We start from the raw sequence: 21,000 nt of genomic DNA, 5'->3' as shown, positions 1-21,000 counted from the left end.
GATTATTTTTTTCTGGATTAAGTGCTGTGTTTGTGTGTGATTTTACTTTTCCTGAAACGATGTGGATTATTGACACGTTGTGTGCTTGTAGGAATGAAGAATGGGTACCTGAGGATCGTCACGTGGACGTCGAGGCGTACGCGACAGCTGCTGATGTCAGTGAAGGTAGGATTTTGTGTTACTTTTATTAGACAATAATTCTTTTGGGTTCGATTAAGAAGAAATTTAGCCATATATAGGAAATTAGCAATTTCGAAAGCTTTTATTGTGTGTCATGGTCAAGGTCTGAAGTCGCGTGTTCGCGAAGTGACCAGATTCCGGACACTGGCCGTGACATCGAACATTCTAGGATTCTTATAGGAGAAAAGGCCGATATTACCTACAAGTAACGTAACCTCGCTTGGCAAGACATTATATAAATACATACAGTAATAAAAAAGTAATAGATAGATGAAAGAAACGAATGTGTGTGTGTGTATATATACTGTATGTAATGCAATGTCTCGCCAACGAGGTTACGTCACCTATTGGTAACGTCAACCTTCGCCTCTGTACAAATGCTGGAATGTTTAATGTCACGGCTAGTGTCCGAAATCTGGTCAATTCTCGAACACGCGACTTCGTGCATTAACCATGTGTCATACAATAAAACCCCTTTGAGAGCTGGTTTTCGATGTGGACCAATTTTTTCTCGATCAAACCCACAAGAAATTTTCATCTATATTTTGTACATTTCTATTTAAATCACCTCTCATCAGAAAGGCGTGTTTACCAGTGGCTTTAACCAGGGCATAAAGGCGTACTTAAAGAGGGGCCTGTAATTCCTCCCCCACATCCTGTGCAAAAGATACCAGCCCCTAGGCTGCGATCTTTAACGGGCCCCTTCTGTTGATAATTTATAGCGTGAGAAAGCAAAAAAATGGTGATAATCGTCCCGGGCCCCTGGGCTAGAGCCCTGTCAGCCCCCCCCCCAGATTATCCGAGATTAAAAATACTTCTAAACGTCTCTGTAAAAATAATTGGAATATCGAAAGAAAATACCACTGTATGTTATATCAATCGATTTCTGTTAATTTAAAAGGCTTTGTGAAGGAGGTATTGCAACTCAAAATCCTCCAGAAATTTTTTGTCCCCTCAAAATGTCGTTCCTGCGTGTGTCTTTGACCAAGACCCCGCCCAGTGGCGTCGGAACCGGGGGTGCTCAAGCACCTATAGTAATTTGTGGCATGTGGATCCCAGCACCTCCAGAATTGATTTAGAAATTAAAATTTCCGATATAAAACTAAAGACGAGCACCCACAGTTTAGAAACACTTCCGACGCCCCTGCGCCACCCGATATCCATGAAAGAGGGACCATTTATACGTCAAGATCATTTCTGAGTAAATTGGGGTAGGAATTTCATAAAAGATGAATGTTCATACACCCCGGATTAGATACAAGTCAGCCTCCCTCTTGTGGGAGGTGCTACTACATCCTAAAAGTGGTGCGACTGTATTTCAATTGAATGCTTCACTTTTTTTCCCCCCACCTTGATTTTCACCTTCGGCCCTTTCGGTTTAGCACCAATGATATAAACTAGTTTTCCCCAACCTCTCTTTCTGAACCCAATGACCAACAAAAGTCTGAAACAATTTGACTGACCACTTACTTACAGTAAACGAGTCTTTCTACCTGAATCTTTGTTGATTTTTTCCAGTATTCATGGTACAGTAAGACCTCTGCATAGCGTCGATCGCTTGTAACTTCGCTACGCATATTCTTTTACATACGGGTGTGCATAGCTAACTCCTCTAACCGCAAATTACTGATGAAGTGTTGATCCTGGAGGCATACTTCCAGTTAAAAAATGTGTAGAACTCGGATACATAATTTATTTTACAAGGGGTTATATACAGTGCCGCGCGTCTTAACGCATGGACCCGCCCGGGGGCCTCAAGAGAAAAGAGGCTTCAAAAAAATGAGAACTAATTGATATTTTCGAGAATTTTCCAGGTAGGGAATCAGAAAAACCAATTAGCCCGGGGGCCAATGATGCTGTTAAGCCGGTCCTGGTTGTATAGTTATTAAAATAAAAATGTATACTTTTTATACTGACACCCTGCACTCAAGAACCCAATTAGAAAAAGTCGTTGCCCTATCTCCTCTGAGGCCAAAAAAAAAATATCTACGTTTCTTAGTCTAGTGCAGTGTTTCTTAACCTTCTTTTGCCCGTGGCCCCCTTTGAACCGTATTTTTTTCTCGTGCCCCCCACCCCCGTCTTACACAGAGTTTACGACCTTCATCTAGGAGCAAGATCCTTTATACGTATTGAATTGATTTTTTTAAGTGAATTTATACTGAACGAAAATTTTGCAAATAAGGTTGGCCTAGAATTTATTGAGCTCCCCGCTAGTCCGAGTTCTATTCGGGGCCGTCTCAACATCATGGGCGCCCTAGGCAAAGTGATGCTATGGTAGTCCCATACTTAGCTGGAAATAAGCAGCCTACATATTTTCAAAATTTATTGTACTATAAAAAATATAAGGTGGGATCCACTTATGGACATGACCCCTCACAAGAGTGGGACTGACAGAACTGCAGACCAGGGCCTGATATGGTTTTCATAATTTTTTGTTTTTCACACTATAATTTAATATACAGGAGGGTTCCGTGAAAAATGTAGCCGAGGGCCTGCAAAACAACCCCCATCCTAGGGATCCTGCTGCAAAATGTAGGCGATGAGGCACGGGTGGGTCCATACCCTAAGACGGCCCTGGGTTTTATGGGTGGTTTTGTTAGAGATTCTGTAAGTGTATAGTCACCTTAATTTTTCTTCTCAGCTCTCTGCAGCCCTCCAAACCACCTGTCATGGTCACTTTCTCCATTTTCTTCTGTGGCCCCCCCCCCCGAAGTATCCCACTACCACTAGGGGGCCATATGGCCCCCGGTTGAAAACCACTGGTCTAGTGCAATATGAGATATTTTAGTTATTTTATTACATTTTATTTTTATTTTATCAACCCCTTGCAATTTGAATGACGTGCCGGAGATCCACACGTTATTTGGATACTTTTTCTTAATTGGAAGTATGCCTCTAGGATCAACGGTTCGCCAGTAAAATGCGGTGCGAGATGTCAGCTCTATGCGCACCTGTACATTACAGGACTATTCTAAATGAAGATGCATGCTGTCAGGGCCAGATTTCATAGTTTCGCGGCCCGGTACAAAAAAAGAATTGCGGCCCCTTCTAAAAAATTTTATATAATTACTCCCGATTTACGAACTTCCCGAGTTGCGAACCGAAATATTTTGGCAGTCTTGGTTTTGCAGCTTGCAACGAAAATTGTACAAGCAGTGTGATGGAGATCAAAATCAGGATTTTTTTTTTGAAGGGAAATTATTTTGACAAAAAGAAGTCAAAAGAAAATAATGGGCCTCAAATTAGAAAAAAGTGTGAAATTTGGGTTTTACGGGGTCCCCTTTAGATGTCGGGGCAACGGGCGCGCTCGGTACGCCCGCCGTTAAATCCGCCTCCGATTATGTTCTTTTTCATTCTATACTGGAAACAGGGCTGCAACTGGGGGGGGGGGGGGGAAGAAGAGCTGGCGGATCTGGTGTCCCGCGTGCCAGACCAGGGAGACCCCAAATTTCACCCTTTAACCCATATTTTCCCCCAATCTTTTTTGTCCCATCGCCCCCAACGCAATCTAACCCAGAGGATACTTTGTTATACCCGTAGCTTGTACCGCCCCCCTGGAACTTTCCATCACCCCCAAGGGGGCGGGCGTTAACGCCCACGTTGGTAATCATTGCTTTAACCTCTTCAATATTAGAGAGGAGAGCCAAAATGCTTGCTTTCCCCCAGCTGGCCAAACATCTGGTTGTGGCCCTCACATTGGACGGGCTCAAAAAATATTGGTGAAAAAGGGGGCTATAAAACCCAATGTTTCCATTAGTATTACAAATATTGGGGGGGGGGGGGGGGTGATCCCAATACAAGTTTATGCATATGCAGATCGGAATTCCTCCACTAACTGGAATGCTTGAAGTTATTGGGGTTAAACTGAAAGCTGCTTCTTTTCTCACCAAATGTAAGTTTCAGGGAAAAAAATTAAATTTTTCACTAATATTTCCCATTCGAAAAGGGTTTCTTTTTCTTTCAGGAAAATTGCGGCAACATAAATTTTGCGGCCCGGTGCAACCGCACCCTTCGCAACCTGCTTAAGTCCGGGCCTGCATGTTGTTCCCTACTTTCTTGTTCCAGAAGATGAAGACTAGTTCAGAGATAGCTGCCAACTTTGGAGAACGATAATTAGGAAGGTTTTTCGCCCGGATAACAAAATCCGTTGAAAATTAAGTATAAAAGGGATTTTTCATTGATGAAAGTAAAATCGTAGGAATTTTTCATAATGGAGGGATTTCCCATTAACGACAGCAAAATTGTGGGAAAGTTTCATTAGTGAAAGTAAAATTGTAGGGATTTTTCCAGGACCGCAACTGGGGAGGTGACGGATCTGGTGCCCCGGGCATTGGACCATAGGAGGCGCAAATTTCACTTTAACCGCTCAACATCACAAGTGGGAGCCAAAATGCGTGTTTGCATCTAGTTGCTGCCCTGGTTTTTTCATTAATGAAAGTAAAACTCTAGAGATTTTCCTTAACAAAAGTAAAACTGGAGGGATTTTTCTCCTTTTCAAAAATGTGATTGGTAACTTGACACTAATCAGCGATGGCTTGCACCATCGCCAGCGAGTAGGTAAAATTACCCGTCCTATTATCAAATCAGATCATGCCAACAAAAACATCACCATCGAGACATGTGGTCAAAGTAAATACAAGTCATCTATCTCCCCAATTTCAGATGTCGAAAGGGCTGACTGTTTGGCAAATTTTGTCTCTCTCTTCTCCCTCCGAAAATGAAATACTTTTTGTGATTTAACGTAATAGCGCCAAATTATGTTACGCTCGTCATTAAAAAAGAAAGCAACATTTTTTTTTTCGGCGGTGAATTGTTTTTGTTTCTTGCCTGACCCAGGTCTTCAAACATAATTTTCTAAAAATGAACTAAGCGGCACCATAGGCGGAGACAGACTTGGAAGTCTGGGGGGGGGGGGGGCACGATGATGTCAATTCATATATATGTTACCGGCAAAGTATGAAATCTAGGCATTCTATACAATGCCTGGTCGTTTCAGGCAAAGTATGAAATTCTTCATCTTTAAAACAAACATTGACAAAATTTCCTTATATAAGCCGCAGGATGCCAAATAAAATAAGATATTCTTGTTGAATTATAAATTTTGTGATTTCTGATGAATGATTCTGATTTCATTTTTTTCCGGAAAAAAAATGACGAAAATTCTGTGAAAATTTAATTTGTCGTAATTGTAATATTTTATATCCGCCCCTCAACAGATCCCTTTTCACGAAAAACAAAGGAAAACGTTTCCGGAAATAAATGACGAAAATTCTGTGAAATTTTAATTTCACGGAATTGTAATATTTATACCGCCGCTCAAGAGATCCTCTCTCACGAGAGCAAAAAGGAAATTTTTATGGAGACATTCATCAGAAATCTATTAAACTTTATAATTCAACAATAATCTCTTATTTTATTTGGCATCCTGCGGCTCATATAATGAAAATTTTGTCAATGTTTGTTTTAAAGATGAAGAATTTCATACTTTGCCTGATTTGTGTTTAGGCATTCTATAGAATGTTAAGAAGGAAGGTTTCTATCACGATCAAGGTTCGAACCCAAGGGAGGATATAGATATTTACCATAACGAATTTGACGGCCGATAGACAAGCACCTTCATTTCCAACCCATCTCATTAATGGCGCGGAGCCCTTAGGGCTTCTTGTGCACTCTTCAGGGGCTCCGCTCAAAAAAATTAAAAAACGATCGTTTTCTTCTCTCTACCGCGAAACTTTATAGCAACCCTATTACCTACGGGGGGGGGGGGAGTTGCTTTTTCTTTTCCTCTTTTATTTTTCTACTACAGTCGAATACCGTTATAGCGAAACCACCTCGTTTTAACACTTTTCTATTCCCTCAGATACGTTTACATGGGAACAATGCAAAAACCTGGAATACCTTTATAACGAAATGATGCACCGTCCCGTGGAGTTCGTTATAACGGAATTCGACTGTATATACATGTAAGACCGAAAGGGAATACGTAGACGGTGGGCGTTTAGTCCTCTTTTCACCCTCAACAATCTATTATATTTTTTTTTCCTTACCCTTCGTCTTTTTTCTGACATAGTTAGGTTAGGACAAAGTTACCAGATTTATCGCCGATTCGTAAAGCAGTACGTGAAGTGGTCAAGTCGATTTTTATATCCAAGCTCCAGTCAAATTCCTTCACGATATCACTACTTATGGCAATACAAATATATATGCCACACCAATTTGGAAGATTGATGACACTTTCTGAATTCACAACACTGATTGTACCCACTCAATTCATCAGTTAAGAGGGGAAAATAGCAATTATGGACAATTAGAAAATATGTTCTGAATTCTTGTTAAGGTGGTGGTCATCGTCCATTCAAAATGAAATTATCCTGCATAAATTTGTCGATCTGTGGCTTTTTTTTTTCAATGTTGGCAATTAATTCTCACTGGTTTTCTGAATAGATTTCAGTGTCATTCTTGTTCATGTCTCACAATCACCCTTTACTTTAAAAGCTTCACTTAGCTGGACATCAATGATGATTAAAGTACACCATCACTGATTATTGCAACATAAATGATCCCAACGGTAAAACCAACTCAAAATCTTCAAATCAATTTTTCCCCCTTTGTATCTCAATCTCTATGTTAACTCGGTGCAGTCAATCAAGTCATTTGTGAGGGAAACAATTAGAGTAACTCAAATCATAAAAAAATTCATGTCATTTAAGTTTGAACTTCAACAATTAAAAAAGATTAGTAATTAATTTTTAATATAGTTTTGGCACAAGATGTTCAATATTTCAGTGATTTAAAATAGAAATCAAAATTCAAAAAATGATTTTTTATTTAATACTAAATACAAAAAAAAAAGATCAAAGGAGAAACAAGAAATTAAGAAAAGAAAATTCTCAAAGAAAAACATAAGACAGGAGACAGTTTTAAACCTCACTCGGGGCAATGATGGACAACATGACAATATTATCACCCCTGATGAAGAGCTGGTTGACATGCCTGCGAGTGATCTTGGTCTTCTTCTTCTTCCTCCTGCGTTTCTTCTTCCCTTCTTCTCCCTCTGTACCAGGCTCAGTCTTCACCTTCGCAGCTAGCTGAGCTGCTTTGGCTGCTTCCTCTGCAGCAGCTATCTCCTCTGGTGTCTTCTTGGGCTTCTCTTTGTACTCCTTCGGTTTCGCTTCAGGGATGGTATCCGCATCACCAGGCTTCAGATCCCTCAGGTAGGGAGTCTTTCCCTTCTTTGGAATGATTCCTATCTCATCTACGTCCTTGAGCGCCAGGTTCCAGTGCTTGTCAAATGCCACCAGATATCCTGTGCAAATGCCCCTCATCTGCTTGAAGTTACGGGTCCAAATCTATAATGAACAAAAGGACAATTGCTGTAAATCAAATATCCCGACAAATATTTGTTCATTGAACGTACAAAAACTCAATCCCATCTCACAGTTCTGAAGAACAAAGATGTTAATAATGGCAAATAGAGACAATGCATGCCTAAATAAGGGAAATAAGGGAGAGGGGTTTTTTTTTCCTTGCTTGAAACAGCAAGAGCATTATCACACGTCAGAAATTATTTCGCAAATTAACTTCATGATACACCTACAAAACAATGCGACCAAATTGTCTATATGTCTATCAAATTGTGTGATCAATATGGATAATACTGGAAATCCCCAAAGCAGTATGTGCCAAAATCTGCGGGGACTTTTACCGCAGAACATCTCCAATCACTGAGGGCTCGTCGCAGAACAGTGCTAAACATTCTGCTTTGGGACTGGAAATTAATAATTTAATTGTATGCGAATATTTTACTTGCCTTCAATTTCAGTTGCTCTTTGGTGCAACGGCTAAGGACCTGCAAGGGGCCACTTACGTAGGCCCTTTCCATCCTTTCAAGGACATTCTTGTCATCCCTGATACCCTCATCCTCATGATCCTGAACAAGGAAAAAAAGCAAAACAAATTATAGAAATTGATATTACAAGCATATGTTTGATAAGCTATTGGCAGTAACGATCAATTATCAGGCAAACCATTGGCACGCTTTTCCAAATCAATGTGATTTGAAGCAATTTTGATGGTAGCCTGGCATTTCTATTCTTGCTTGCAATTCAAGTGGCAACGTTTTCATATACAGTCAAACATTTGCATATAAGATTTCGTCAGATTGTCACTGGTCATCCCTGTAACTGGCTAGTACATTACAATGCTAAAAAAGGCAACCACATGAGGCGATCTTTCAGTGAAATTAGTATTTGATGGAGGACGATGGAATATACGGATTCACTGATGCCCATAATACTACTCTAGCCACTCAAATATTTTCTCTATCTTCCAAACTGCATCAATTGCTGACAAAAAACTAGCTGTCAGTAAATGCTCTCAACTAGTAGAAAATGAAGTGACTCCATATTCTATTTGATGACTTCACGTCTTTGTGCATCCACATTTTCTTCCCAGCTTTTCCATAATACCTCCAGTATATCTTTCTCTTCATGCCAATCATTATGGTGTCCAATCTTTTCCTTTTTTATTGCATCTCACTATATATATTTAATTTTTTCAGAGCACACAGAGTAGCTTTTGATGCAGTGATAATTTTTGAGCGATGATATAATCCATCTCTCTCTTCATGCCAATCATAATGGTGTCCAATCTTTTCCTTTTTTTTATTCCATTTCACCATCTTTTTTTTTCAGAGCACACAGAGTAGCTTTTCTCATGCAGTTATCATTTCAAAGCAATAAAATAAGTCTCCCAATCGTAATCACCACTTTTCATTTGTTTCAATTGTTGCAGTGAATATTTGGCGGAAGAGGGATGTGGGGAACAACAGCTCACTGACATGGAGCCAAACTGAATACATTTTGAGTGCTTAAAACACACACACATACATATATATATGAAAAATAAGAATCAAAGGGTTCTGCATGTGCTCATTCATCAAATGTTAAATATAATTTTTCTTGCAAAAAAAAATGAGATAGAAAATTAAACTTCACATGCAAACAGATATGCAACCACTCTAAGGGGGTAGGGGAATTTTTTTTTTTTCTGCAATTCAACTATGAAAATAATAAAATTGTAATCGGATTCCACCTTCCCCTCTGTCTCCCATAATTATTCACACCGGGGCTTCACAAATTTCCAAGTGCTAGGCATAGGTGCCAGAACCTAGTGGCTGAGTCCGCCAATAAATTTCGTAAGGGGCTGAGCCTTCCAATAATTTCTTGAAAAACAATGCAATATGCCTTTTTTCTCCTGTGTAGTACGCATAAGGGACGATCAGCAACTCTCAAACCCCATTCCTCTATTGTGTTATGTCCAACGTTTTCTCCTCTAAGAGTTGAAATGACTAGAAAAGTCTGTACTGGGCCTAAATTCTTCTGATTTCATTATGTGTTTACCATTATGGGAAAAAGATCACCAAATGTCATGTCACACAGAAAATTTTAACCAACACTGATAATAGCTGCTGTGGCAACCTGGGCTTTCTCCTAGTGGGTATGTATCTGTAGCTTCTCGGAATAGTTTGACAAAGAACCACCTCATGGTATCATTGAATAGGCACACATTAATAAAGACAGGTCCATGCTTTGCACATCTTACTGTGGCATCCCTGATATTGGTGGGCAGCACCCAAAAGAGCTGAGCTGCAGACTTCAAAAACCATCGACCTAGCCCAAGATGGCATGCCAGGGGTCTGTCCTGTCAAAATTAGGGTTCTTTTACTATTAATCAAATAGCTCATTTTGCTTCCCACAAACTTCCTTATTTTCACAAAATTAATAACGTTTTCCACAAAAATAAGAAAAATTTTCACAAAAACAGGACTACAAAAAATAGGTCTGGGCAGGACCCCCCCCCCCCCACATGCATCCGCAAGAGGAAATCCCCTAAGTGCTAGGTTACTCTTCCTGATGCAAATAGGTTTAAAGTAAAAATAGCCTATACATATTCAGTAGTGTTATCACACTATTCTAGGTCCCAGTTCTTGAAAAAATCACTTTACCGAGTAAAAGTGTAAATCAGGAAACAGATTAGCTTTATTCCCTAGGTGCCCCCAAAAGAGGAAATAATGTTCTCTTCTGATTTTTTTTTAAAACTCTCATCCCTTTCCCAAACACTGATAGACATTCTGAAATAAACCATGAAAATTTTATGTCTTCCGTTCCAATTTAGTAATCACGTAAACAAAATTATAGGGATCAGTACAATTTGTGTCTAGGTTGCAGGAGATTTGTCAAGCTGTGGTATGGGCTCACGCCAGAGCTGGCCACTAAAGCATCAGAAGTTCTATCAATAAATATATCACTCAAATGACACGTGCAGAACCCAACAATTTTTCATATAACACAGTACTTACCCACAGGCGAATCTCTGCTTGCCAATGAGCATCACATGGCAGAATACTTATTCGCATACATTTGTTTATAGTCAGTAGTAGTAATAATACAGGCTATTTTTGTTTTGTTTTTGTAACCCATCATGCTCTCGCACATATCACATTGGACTTGCAAACTAAACATAACATACTCTCATATTTTTACTGACGAAACTTTTACTAAACAGATGACCTTTGAAAAAAAGACAGAAAAGAAAAAATGTTATAGCTTCGAAACATACATTCACAATGAAAGCTTGCAAAAGTTTTTCCATTCTTTTCAGAGAAAACAGAATTATCAAAAACAGGGCAGTTTCTCTCTCTCTCTCTCTCTCCTTGGCACGTATGATTATTGAGCCTTCCGTGACAAACAGGAAAAACTTTTGCATCCAAGAATGAAAACACATTTTGAAAAAATCTATTCAAGCAACTTTTTTTGTTATAAGGGAGCAAACATTAAAAATTTTAAGAGAAATTTTCTCCCACATCGAATATAAATGAAAGTAAGTTACTTTGATTTGATTTCCATAGATCCAATCTACTCACAAAAAAGCTGGTGCAAGAAATAATGCTCTAAAACCCGTTAGAATTTTAATTCAATCCTTTGGTAGAATTCAATTTTTGTGATATAAATACATCGCTTAAAGCTCAACTAGAAGCTTTAATTTTTGTTTGAGAATCAAGATGACATGAGATGACATGGGTGATGACCATTTCTTGGAGTTGACTTCGAATTTTGAGAATATTGTCTCTTTCTGTCCCCTCTTTCAGTTATTTGAATAGTACTTCCAAACAGTACTATGTAATTTCGCTTCTTATTTCATCTCCTTCATCAATTTTATTCAACGAATATTGCTATACCAAAGAACATCGCTTTTCAGTCATTCATCTCTCTCTGATTTCTGTTCTGTGCAAATAAATTTTAGTCTTGCTTCAATTCAATGGAGTGAATTACATTAGAGTAGCCAAGCCACATTTTGGAAAACTTTTGTCGATGTTAAAGTGAATGTTTTCTCAAAAGCTTCACCTTCTCAGCCAGGTGAGTCATCAACGCTAGAAGTAGACGAAGCGGGAATGTATAAAACAGGGCTGGACAAATCTATTGGCCGACATGCTGGGGCGTGTAAAAATGACTGGGCATGTATTTTTTCTAAGGCTTGACAAATCAAAAAAATTTAGGTGACAGCAAAATTTCATAGACACACCATTTTTTTTATAGACAAAAAATTGGTCCAAAATCTCTTGACTTGTCCAGGACTTAGGGACCCCTTCAAATACTAATAGACACGTTGACATAATTTCCGATAATTTTGTGTTCTTTTACTTTCAATTAATTTATCATACATAAAAAATATTAGATGCTCCAGTTAAAATTTCTTATTTGCCATAGCAACCTGGCTCCTGGGAATTTAACCAGCCATGTTTTTCTCAACCACATGCATACAAAATAGACATAGGATATGTGTAAGGAGCTGGACGTTTATTCGGTGTATGGCAGATTTGCAGTGATGCCATGCTCCTTGCTGGATCCTCTAGAAACATGTGACCGTAGATATTTATTTGCGGTAGGGCAGATTTAACAAATTCCTATCACGATTTGTCGCGTAGAATTCTTTTAAAAATAATAAAACAAATATCACATCAATATTATAATTAGCACGACACAATCTCGATCCTTTTATTTTTGCACCGCAGCTTTGCTTGTTGATCCGCCACACAGCGAGATTATCTCAACCTCAACCCCCCCCCCCCCCTGAATATAATAAAAAATGAATTGTGTCAAGAGAGCTCGTGCCAAGGCAACCATTCGGGGATGACTTGGAGGCTTAATACCAGCTTCAGATACAAGTGAAAAACAAAAATAAAATCATAATCGTCCAAAAAAGGAAATTGAAAATGAAAGCAAGGGACAAAAAAAACCGAAGATGAAAGTGAGAGGGGGAAACTATAGAAGGGATATATCTTCAATATCACAATTCACACCGCCAATCTCGTGATTTACCAACTGGGCTAACAGTAAATGTACCTAATTTATTTTATCAATTTTTGAACATCCACACTTGTTCCCTACAACAGAATGTTTTGTAATGTTCTGCAACGAGCCCTCAGCTGACTGGAAATGTTCTGCAGTAAAAATTCCCACACAATAGTGTTTTTTAAAATTTTTCCTAAAATTCTTCCAGATTGTTCTGCAACGTACATCACAGATTTTGGTACATTCTGCTTTGGGGCACTTGCCACTAATGCGCATGCACTCCCATTAGACAAGAAGTAACTCCCAGAAGTAACATCCCTTTTTGTTCCACCACACACAGAATAAACATTTGGCTCGATATACATATAAAACATTGTTGCAGGCATGTAAATTCTTGGAGATTTGTCCAGCCCTAGTATAAAATAATAAAAATACTCTATTATAACTAGAACCAATGCCCTGTCACACTTATAATGAATGGGAGAAACAAGGAGATACTCACATAATAACCTGTGATTGAAAATTCCAACAAAAATTTTGAACACAATAATTAAGATATAACCTCCTTTGGAAATTTTGCCTCAAATCGGACAATAATCACATGACTAAAATCTTATAAACAGGAGTTGCCGCTACAGTGTTGTTTTATCATGAAATTTTTATTGTCCAATGTGAAATGACTCCTGCGCGTGCAGTCCAACCTTATTGAGACAGACTCCCTGAATACAAATTAACACTTGCCACGAACTTTCAGCAGTTAAACTACCATTTTAAACGAAATGACATTCATATCTCCACTGATTGAAATCAGGTAGCTGGAGAATATATTTGTGTAATTTTTTTTTTTTCAAATACATATTCATTGTTAATGACAAAGCTACTTTATTTTCAGTAATTGGTCTAAAACGTGTGGGCAACAACAAAAAATTCTAAGGAAAGTATAAAAATGTCTAAGGGTAGGAAAAGTTTTCAGAGACAAGGGCAGTTAAATTGTAAATTATACAATTTGACAACACTCTAGCATTATTCCTATTGCAGATGGAACCTAGAAGTATTATATTTCACCTTACAAAAAAAAATTTCATTCAGACCAGCTCAGATTGTAAACTGGACCATTTTTCCGATTGTGTCATACCTCAAATGGGGGAGGACTTTATTTCTCATCAAAATCCCCCCCCCCCCCACCACAGAACATTCTATTTCATGGGGTTCAACAGATCCCACGTGCATCACAGTACTTAAAATTTTCTATACGTGATTACAGAACTGGTGTCTAGCACGGCATAAAAATTTTGAAATTTAAACCAGCGTGCTTACCAGGGCTTGACAAATCAAAAATATATTTAGGCACCAGCCCAATTTCTTAGGAGCCAAGCATGGTATTCTGCTCAAGAAATACAGTCCTCAATAATGTTTTCTTTGACTTTACCCATGTTAAAACTAGAGATGTAAAATTCTCAAGAATAATCTTTCGGAGAATATTCTCTGGTAAGACTACTATTATAAATAACTTCAGAATATTCTTATAAGTTCTTGATGAGAATATTCTCCTGTTATTTATAATGTAGTTCCATGTAATATCCTTGAGAATATTCTCTGGAAAGACTACTTTCATAAATTACTGGAGAATATTCTAATATAAAATGATAAGAATTATTCTGAAGTTATTAATAATAGTGCTTCCAGAGAATATTCTCCTTCAGGAGAATATTCTTCAGTTACCGAAGTCTTTCCAGAGAGTATTATCAAGAATATATGCAATATATATATACATGTATAACATTGTATTATAATACATGATCTCGATAAATATCTTGAGAATAATTACTATTTATTATAAGAATATTCTCTAGTAATTTACAATAGTAGTCTTTCAAGAGAATATTCTTTGTCTCCCATCTCTCTTCCCGTCAAGAAGACAGGGAATATCGAAGTTTGTAGCCCACAATATTAAAGTTTAAAAGCAAGAAAATGAAACCAACACATGGCTGAATCGCATTACTTGCAAAGAAATGTGAGTGACACAGAATTTAAGTGTATGTGCATTGAAGAAAACAACAGTTCCGTTCAGCCACCTCGTTGGGCATTTTGCCTGTTGTGGCGTTGTATTTGTATCTTCTTAGAATGAAAGTGATTATATAAGAATAGCTTCCTTTATCAATCAACTTTGATTTAATTTCTTTTGTTGTGAACTTATTTTTGAAAATTTATCTAATTTTAAAATAATTTTAAATGTCTTAATCTAAAGGTTTCTAAAATCTTTATAACCAAACTTAAAACCTCTCATCATGATTGAGAATATTCTCGAACTAAAAGTTGCCATTGGGGGGGGGGGGGGGGGTGATTGTACCAAAAATTGTTTTGTTGTAAATGTTTCAGGCAATGAAAACTGATTTATATTTCGCAATATAAACAAAATTAGTAAAAAAAAATTAAATTACTTACAAGAAAAACGAATATTCTCGATTGAGGAGAAGGAGATTGAGGATTCATGAAGGAGAATATTCTCAGAATATCCTCGTTCTCCAAGAATATTCTCACCTCACATCTCTAGTTAATCCAACTCCCGCTTATCCAACATTCGGTCTTGTTATCTACATATGTAAACAGCGAGAAAAGTAGACAACCCTTCAACTTTACTCGCACTAGCAGAGCGAGCGGCAAGTTTACTCGATAGCATTATTATACAAGAAAGACTTTAGAAGCAATGACTAAAACCGAGAACAACTAGCAAACTCCCTAAATGTAATTTAGCCGCAATGGAACACCTAAACCTCGCCATGCTGTAACCGAGCACCTAAAACAGCAGTAAGCACCACACCTATCATACCTCAGGCAATTTTTTCTTTTATCAACAGGATTCATTGCATACCTTCAATATATTATTTAATACCCATTGTACCATCATCATTTGATGGGGGGGGGGGGAAACGAGCTATATATATATTTATACACAAAATGGCGTTAATGGAATGGCTATCCTAATAGGAAACTACACCATTATAACAGCCAATTCACACAAAAATTTAATGACAAATCCATATCCTAGTAGACACCGAGGCATTTAAATGGTATTAACATGTTCAAAGTCAATAATCTATACATATATAAATAAATAAATAGAAATCAAAAGCACGTGCGAGCAAGTTCTAATCGAAACCAGTCGAGTTTGAAACTCCTCAATTAATTAATTAATGCTCGATTTCCAGCAAACGATCGACAGAATTAGTTAATCGGTAATTAATAATCGAGTTATAGTCTAATTGAATTTCGACAGCTTACACGAGTGAATTCCGTGGGAAGATCGGTCTCCTTCTTGACTGTGATGGACCTACTGCTGGTCGTGGAACCCCGGTCTCTATCATCCCGACGCCGTGGGCTCGGTGAGCGCCTGTGTTCGCGCCTGCGAGGGCTTGGTGAGCGATGGCGAGAAGACATCTCTTTTATAATTATATTATTATTATTGTAACAATTATATTCTATATCCACTTAAGTGTGTAGGAAAAAAGAAAAATGAAAACGACGGGTACGCGCTGCTGCATCAACGACGAACCTACCCAATCGGACAACGAACAGATAATATGGTGGATTATCGTTGCGCGGGGTAACAGAGAATGAGTATCAAGGTGCTACAGTTTGGCGCTTGTTCGCTTTCTTCTCTTTCTGGACGGAAGTTTTTTCGTTTCGCTTGAAAATTTATCAAAAAATAATAATTAATAATAATAAATAATAATTAAATTTTTATCGAATTTTTTTTTAAATTTCGAATTTATTGCGATGTTTCTAAATCATTAATTTTTTGGCTTGAGAGTGGCGAAAGGATATGTATGTCTTTGGCGAGTTTATTGGCGACTTAGGAGTCTGACACCAGGTCTGTCGTCTGTGTGGTAACCTTCCATATTCTAGTTAATTTATACAGGAAGCTCAGCATTTTAGCTACTACTTGCTCGGTTTTTATGAACTTTCTGTGCTTCATTGTGCGTTGTAATTTTGACCATATGACCCGTGGTTTATGAATTTCATAATTTGACCATATTTTATTGAGAAAAACGCGACATCGCTGGATTTTTGTCAAATACGCTTCTGAAATTGGAAACTACTTATTATGGTTGAAAATGCTGCAAAATTTTAACATCTGTTATCTGTTGAACTATTTTTTTGAAAAATAAATTTAATTGAAATTTACAAATGATGGAGTTATATAGGGTGTCCCACAGGGGTGTAGCCAGAAATTTCGTTCGGAGGGGGGGGGGGGCAGTTTCATTTCTGGTGGGAGACCAAACTGATAGAACGATAGAGTTGGCCATCTTTTTCCCTTTTTTTCGGTAACACATTTGAGGGGGGACAAGACCCCCAAGTAGCCGCTGTGGTGGTCGAGTGGTCATAGTGACGCACTCGCATCGCGAGGAGGTTTCGAACCCCACCGTCGCCACAGTGGTGGTCGGCTGAAGTTGGTTTTCTGTGGTTCCCAACTTCAAGGCGCGAATGCGAACCGATCTCCCCTTTAAAAAGTCTCGCCACAGAGAGCCACAGATCTACAAACAGTACAAATGTAATTCAATCGCAACACATCACTCACTTCACTTCTAAAATATAGATGGCGACACTAAAAAATCAGACACACTACATACAGTTAAGTACACACACAGTTACACTTCCGGCACAACTCACTAGGTAATAAATCGCCCATAGATGGTGTTAGACCAGAGTTGTGCTGAGTTCGAAAAAAATTCCCCCCTCAAGTCCCTCCCTGCTACGCCCTTGGTGTCAGGGCCGTCTTAAGAGCATCATGGGCCCTCGGGCCAAATGATTTTTGTGATGCCCTACCAGGCAAATTTTCGAAAATCTCAAACAGATCCCATTTTTGTGCAGTGCCCGGGTGGGCCCATGCCTTAAGACGGCACTGCTTGGTGTCCCATAAATTCGTAAATAGTTTGAAAATTCATGAAAGTTGAAGAAACTGGTACATTCGAATGGGGTTCGCGAAGAAGTAATTCTCAATAAAGGGGGGGAATTTTTTTTTTTTTTTTTGGTGCAGAAAAATGTAGCTCAAATTGTTATCAAAAAACGAACGTTTTGGACACGGAAGAGATTCAAGAAAGGGGTTCGGATTAATCACTAATGATTTGCTTTCGTGCGGCGCCCTCTATCGATGAAAACAGAAATTTTTCTGCACCAAAAAAAAAAAACTTTCTTGCAAAACACATTCAAACATAGAAATTCCTTCAAGAAGTATTTGCGAATTTATGGGACATACACTGTATGTACCACATGAAACAAAAATTGTCATGTAAATTGTTGAAAGTAAGGGAGAATGACTGTTAGAGTTTTACTATTCTTACTGAATATGTTTTCTTATAACCATCCATCTTTTTTTCTCAATATATGCATCGTTTATAGTGTCATCTATTTTCATTAAATTAAAATTGTTTCTGGTTAGATCGACCGCTCAAATCGTGTTAAATTTAAAATTTATCCGAAATTTTTCAGTGTGGATAAATCTTAATTATTTACTTCAGTAACAAATTATTGCAGAAATGTTGTTTGTGTTGTATTTCCGCTGCATTGTTTTTTTATGAGAAAATATATATGCAATTATATTTATTATTTATTTTTTGTAGGTTCACGTCCACTAAAAGGTTCGATCTCAGATTGAATTATGGGACTTGAAAATACCTCGAAACCCCATTTCGTAAGTAGAAACTATTTAATACAGATGCCAAAGGAAAATTTAATTGCCCAGGGAAAAAACTGCCAAAAAATATTTAATACAGATAAAAAAAACAATACAATATTTATAATTCATCCTTCTCCTCCCGATTGTAAGGCTCTCTGTTATGGTTGCAGTGTGGAGCAAAGGGATTTCACAGAATGGGCTCACATTTTTTTTTTTTGTGTTACTTCTTTTCCACACACACATTATAAATTAAACTACACTGTACATGCACCTCGTAAACATTCCTCTGGGGAATTTCTAACGAATTGGTGCATGTCGGAAAGTGTTTTGTGTGTGTACAATGTGCGGCTCGAACAAGTCAATGATGCCAGAGTTTCTAAAATTGGGGATGTCCGAAAGCAACTAGCCTGAGTAATGGCCGCTATGGTGGTCGAGTGGTCATAGTGACGGACTCGCGAGGACCCAGGTTCGACCCCCATCGTCGCCATAGTCGTAATCGGCTGAAATTGGTTTTCTGTGGTTCCTAACTTCGAGACGTGAATGCGAGCTGATCTCCCCGTTAAAAGTTCTCGCCACAGAGAGCAGCAGGCCTACAACGATGCAAGTATTCAATCATCACGCTTCAGTCAAAGTTATAAAAATTGATGACAGATGGCACCACTACACATAACAAGCATTACACGGAAACGAACTTCACGTTAGGTTCACTAGCGCAGTGTTTCTCAACCTGGGGCCATACGGCCCCCCCCTTGCGGTCCTGGGATATTCTAAGGGGGCCACGAGTGAAAATCAGATGAAAGGGGAGTCATGACAAGTGGTGAAGGGGGCCACGCAGAGAGATATGAATAAATCAAGTTTTCAAGTGAAGTATGTTATGGGAAAAAGTGTGACTAAACTTTCAGAATCCAGCAGAGCTGTCCATGAAGCAGGAGCCATCTAAACCTATGTGGGCATGGCTTGTGGTGCTCATGGGGGCCCCTTCATGGTCACATATGGTACTATAATATTTGAGTGTAAATATGTATATGCTGTTTCGATTACGTAAAGGTGTACCCCAGAATTTTACCCGGGGAACCATGATAGTGAGACGGCCATGCATAAAACCCCCAAAAGAAGAAATTTCGCTGAGCTTCAGCCCACGGTAAGGTGCAGACCCGTAATGATGTGTCGGTAGGGGCTATTTATTGTATAGGTTCGTTGGATGGTCCAGCATTTCGCACATACCTATTATTCCCATATAATTTGTCCTTTAGAAATGTGGCAATCTCCCCTTCCCCCCACTTTGATTGATCTTATCTATATAAATTTTTGTTCATTATAAATTTAGTTTGAATTAAACTAAATTCAGTAAGTAGAAAGTGTTTCGCTCGTTCATGAGGGTAGGGGCGCCCCCCGAGAAAAAAAACGTGGTTAAAAGCGGGCCATAAGCTAAAAAAGGTTGAGAACCACTGCACTAGAGGAATATGGACGAGGTGCATGTGTGTAGTCACACAGCACTGCATTACACAGAAACAAACTTCAAGTTAGGTTCGTTACACGTACTAACAGAATTAAACATGTACCGATTCGTCAGAAGTTCTGCAGAGGAATGAATATGAACTAGGTGTGCATGTGTGGTTTAACAGCAGCAGTAACCTGAGTACAGTCATAGGCGTACGCAGAATTTTCTCGAGAGAGGGGGGGGGGGTTAGATTTTTTTCCTTCTGAGGGGGGGTTCTTACGTTTTTTTCCTGCAAAATAACACTATAATCTTGGCTCAAGGGCACTCCCCGTTTGCGTACGCCAATGAGTACAGTAATTAGGTCATTACAAATAAATCGATTAATTCAACCGGCGCTGCGCAGAACGTCTAGGACTAGTCACCGGCTTCTGTGGTGGTCGAGTGGTCATAGTGACGGACTCGTGTCGCAAGGACCTGGGTTCGAACCCCACTGTCGTCACAGTGGTGGTCGGCTGAAGTTGGTTTCTGTGGTTCCCAACTTCAAGGTGCAAATGCGAGCTGATCTCCCCGTTAAAAAGTCTCGTCACAGAGAGAGAGAGAGCACAGGTCTATACAATGGTACAAAACTTCAATCATTCACTCTTAGTTCGAAAAATAGATGGCAGCACTATACCAAGTATTACATAGAAACTAGGGTTACCGGGTTTGAAAAGTGAGAAAGGAAGACGCCTGCGCATGCACCTTTAACCACTGATGGAATTTCAACTTTTTTTTGCACAGAAAAATGTCAGGTTTTTTTTCAGTTTTCCATTTCATTCATGTATCTATGACTAAGATTAATAGACAATTACAGAGAATCACACTTAAAATTTTAATTCAAAATTTTGATTTTCTTATTACCTTTTTTTTAAATTAATTTTTTTTTTGTAAAGCTCTTTTTTGAATGTTTTTGCATGCAATATAAATAATCTAGTTTTTTTTATAGATTGTGAAACTGAACTAGATTATGTATCTATGTAATTAGATTACAAGATTATGTATCTTGGTATCATTATATTACTGCTGCATGAAGTCATATCGTTTGTGCAGATTTAGTTAAATGTTTACTTTTTGTAAGCGCCCTCTAGAGACAAAGATTGAGATGCCCGTGCTAGTTCGGGAAGAAACGGATTCACGTGTTTGACACGGACAAATCAGGCAAGCGGTTGATAACGCCACTTTTTACAATTTCCACAACAGATGGTGCCACTATTCTTATGAATAAAACCGACCACACACAACAATTTTATTCAATTAATCATTTAAAAAAAGCCAAAACCGAAAATAATTTTTGGAATTTTTCAGGAATC

The 21,000-nt window shown here is 38.4% G+C and overlaps 2 protein-coding genes across 3 annotated transcripts in view; one reads left to right on the top strand and one right to left on the bottom strand.

Moving 5' to 3' along the window:
* Positions 1 to 21,000, top strand: part of LOC149070146 (uncharacterized) — a 302,008-nt gene that overhangs the window by 58,834 nt on the left and 222,174 nt on the right. Inside the window, exons 2-3 of the mRNA XM_089250240.1 lie at positions 92 to 165; positions 18,155 to 18,225. The gene's annotated coding sequence lies outside the window, so the exon portion shown is untranslated. The remainder of the gene's footprint in view (positions 1 to 91; positions 166 to 18,154; positions 18,226 to 21,000) is intronic.
* LOC149070147 (U7 snRNA-associated Sm-like protein LSm11) lies at positions 6,989 to 16,149 on the bottom strand. Of its 2 annotated transcripts, none has more exons than XM_089249622.1 (3): positions 15,816 to 16,149; positions 7,991 to 8,110; positions 6,989 to 7,529 (listed from the first exon to the last, which is right to left on the bottom strand). In XM_089249622.1, exons 1-3 carry the CDS (start codon positions 15,969 to 15,971, stop codon positions 7,101 to 7,103), a joined length of 705 nt encoding a protein of 234 aa, XP_089105748.1. In that variant the 5' UTR covers positions 15,972 to 16,149; the 3' UTR covers positions 6,989 to 7,100. The 2 variants fall into 2 exon arrangements, with proteins under 2 accessions (XP_089105748.1, XP_089105749.1); XM_089249623.1 differs by lacking the exon at positions 15,816 to 16,149 and adding an exon at positions 10,541 to 12,256.

The sequence above is a fragment of the Pholcus phalangioides genome, unplaced genomic scaffold, assembly GCF_987345545.1.
Source record: "Pholcus phalangioides strain wild (caught in Gottingen) unplaced genomic scaffold, Ppha-v1.0 ptg000022l_1, whole genome shotgun sequence".
NCBI classification, from domain to species: Eukaryota; Metazoa; Arthropoda; class Arachnida; order Araneae; family Pholcidae; genus Pholcus; species Pholcus phalangioides.
The sequence above is the reverse complement of the archived record's forward strand: the minus strand, read 5'-3'. Positions and strand labels throughout refer to the sequence as shown.

Coding starts and splice junctions, on each gene's coding strand:
- LOC149070147 (XM_089249622.1), bottom strand. CDS start 15,971: ATGTCTTCTCGCCATCGCTCACCAAGCCCTCGCAGGCGCGAACACAGG. Junction 8,111..15,815: donor TTCCCACGGAATTCACTCGT/GTAAGCTGTCGA, acceptor TTCCTTGTTCAG/GATCATGAGGATGAGGGTAT. Junction 7,530..7,990: donor AAGAGCAACTGAAATTGAAG/GCAAGTAAAATA, acceptor TGTTCATTATAG/ATTTGGACCCGTAACTTCAA.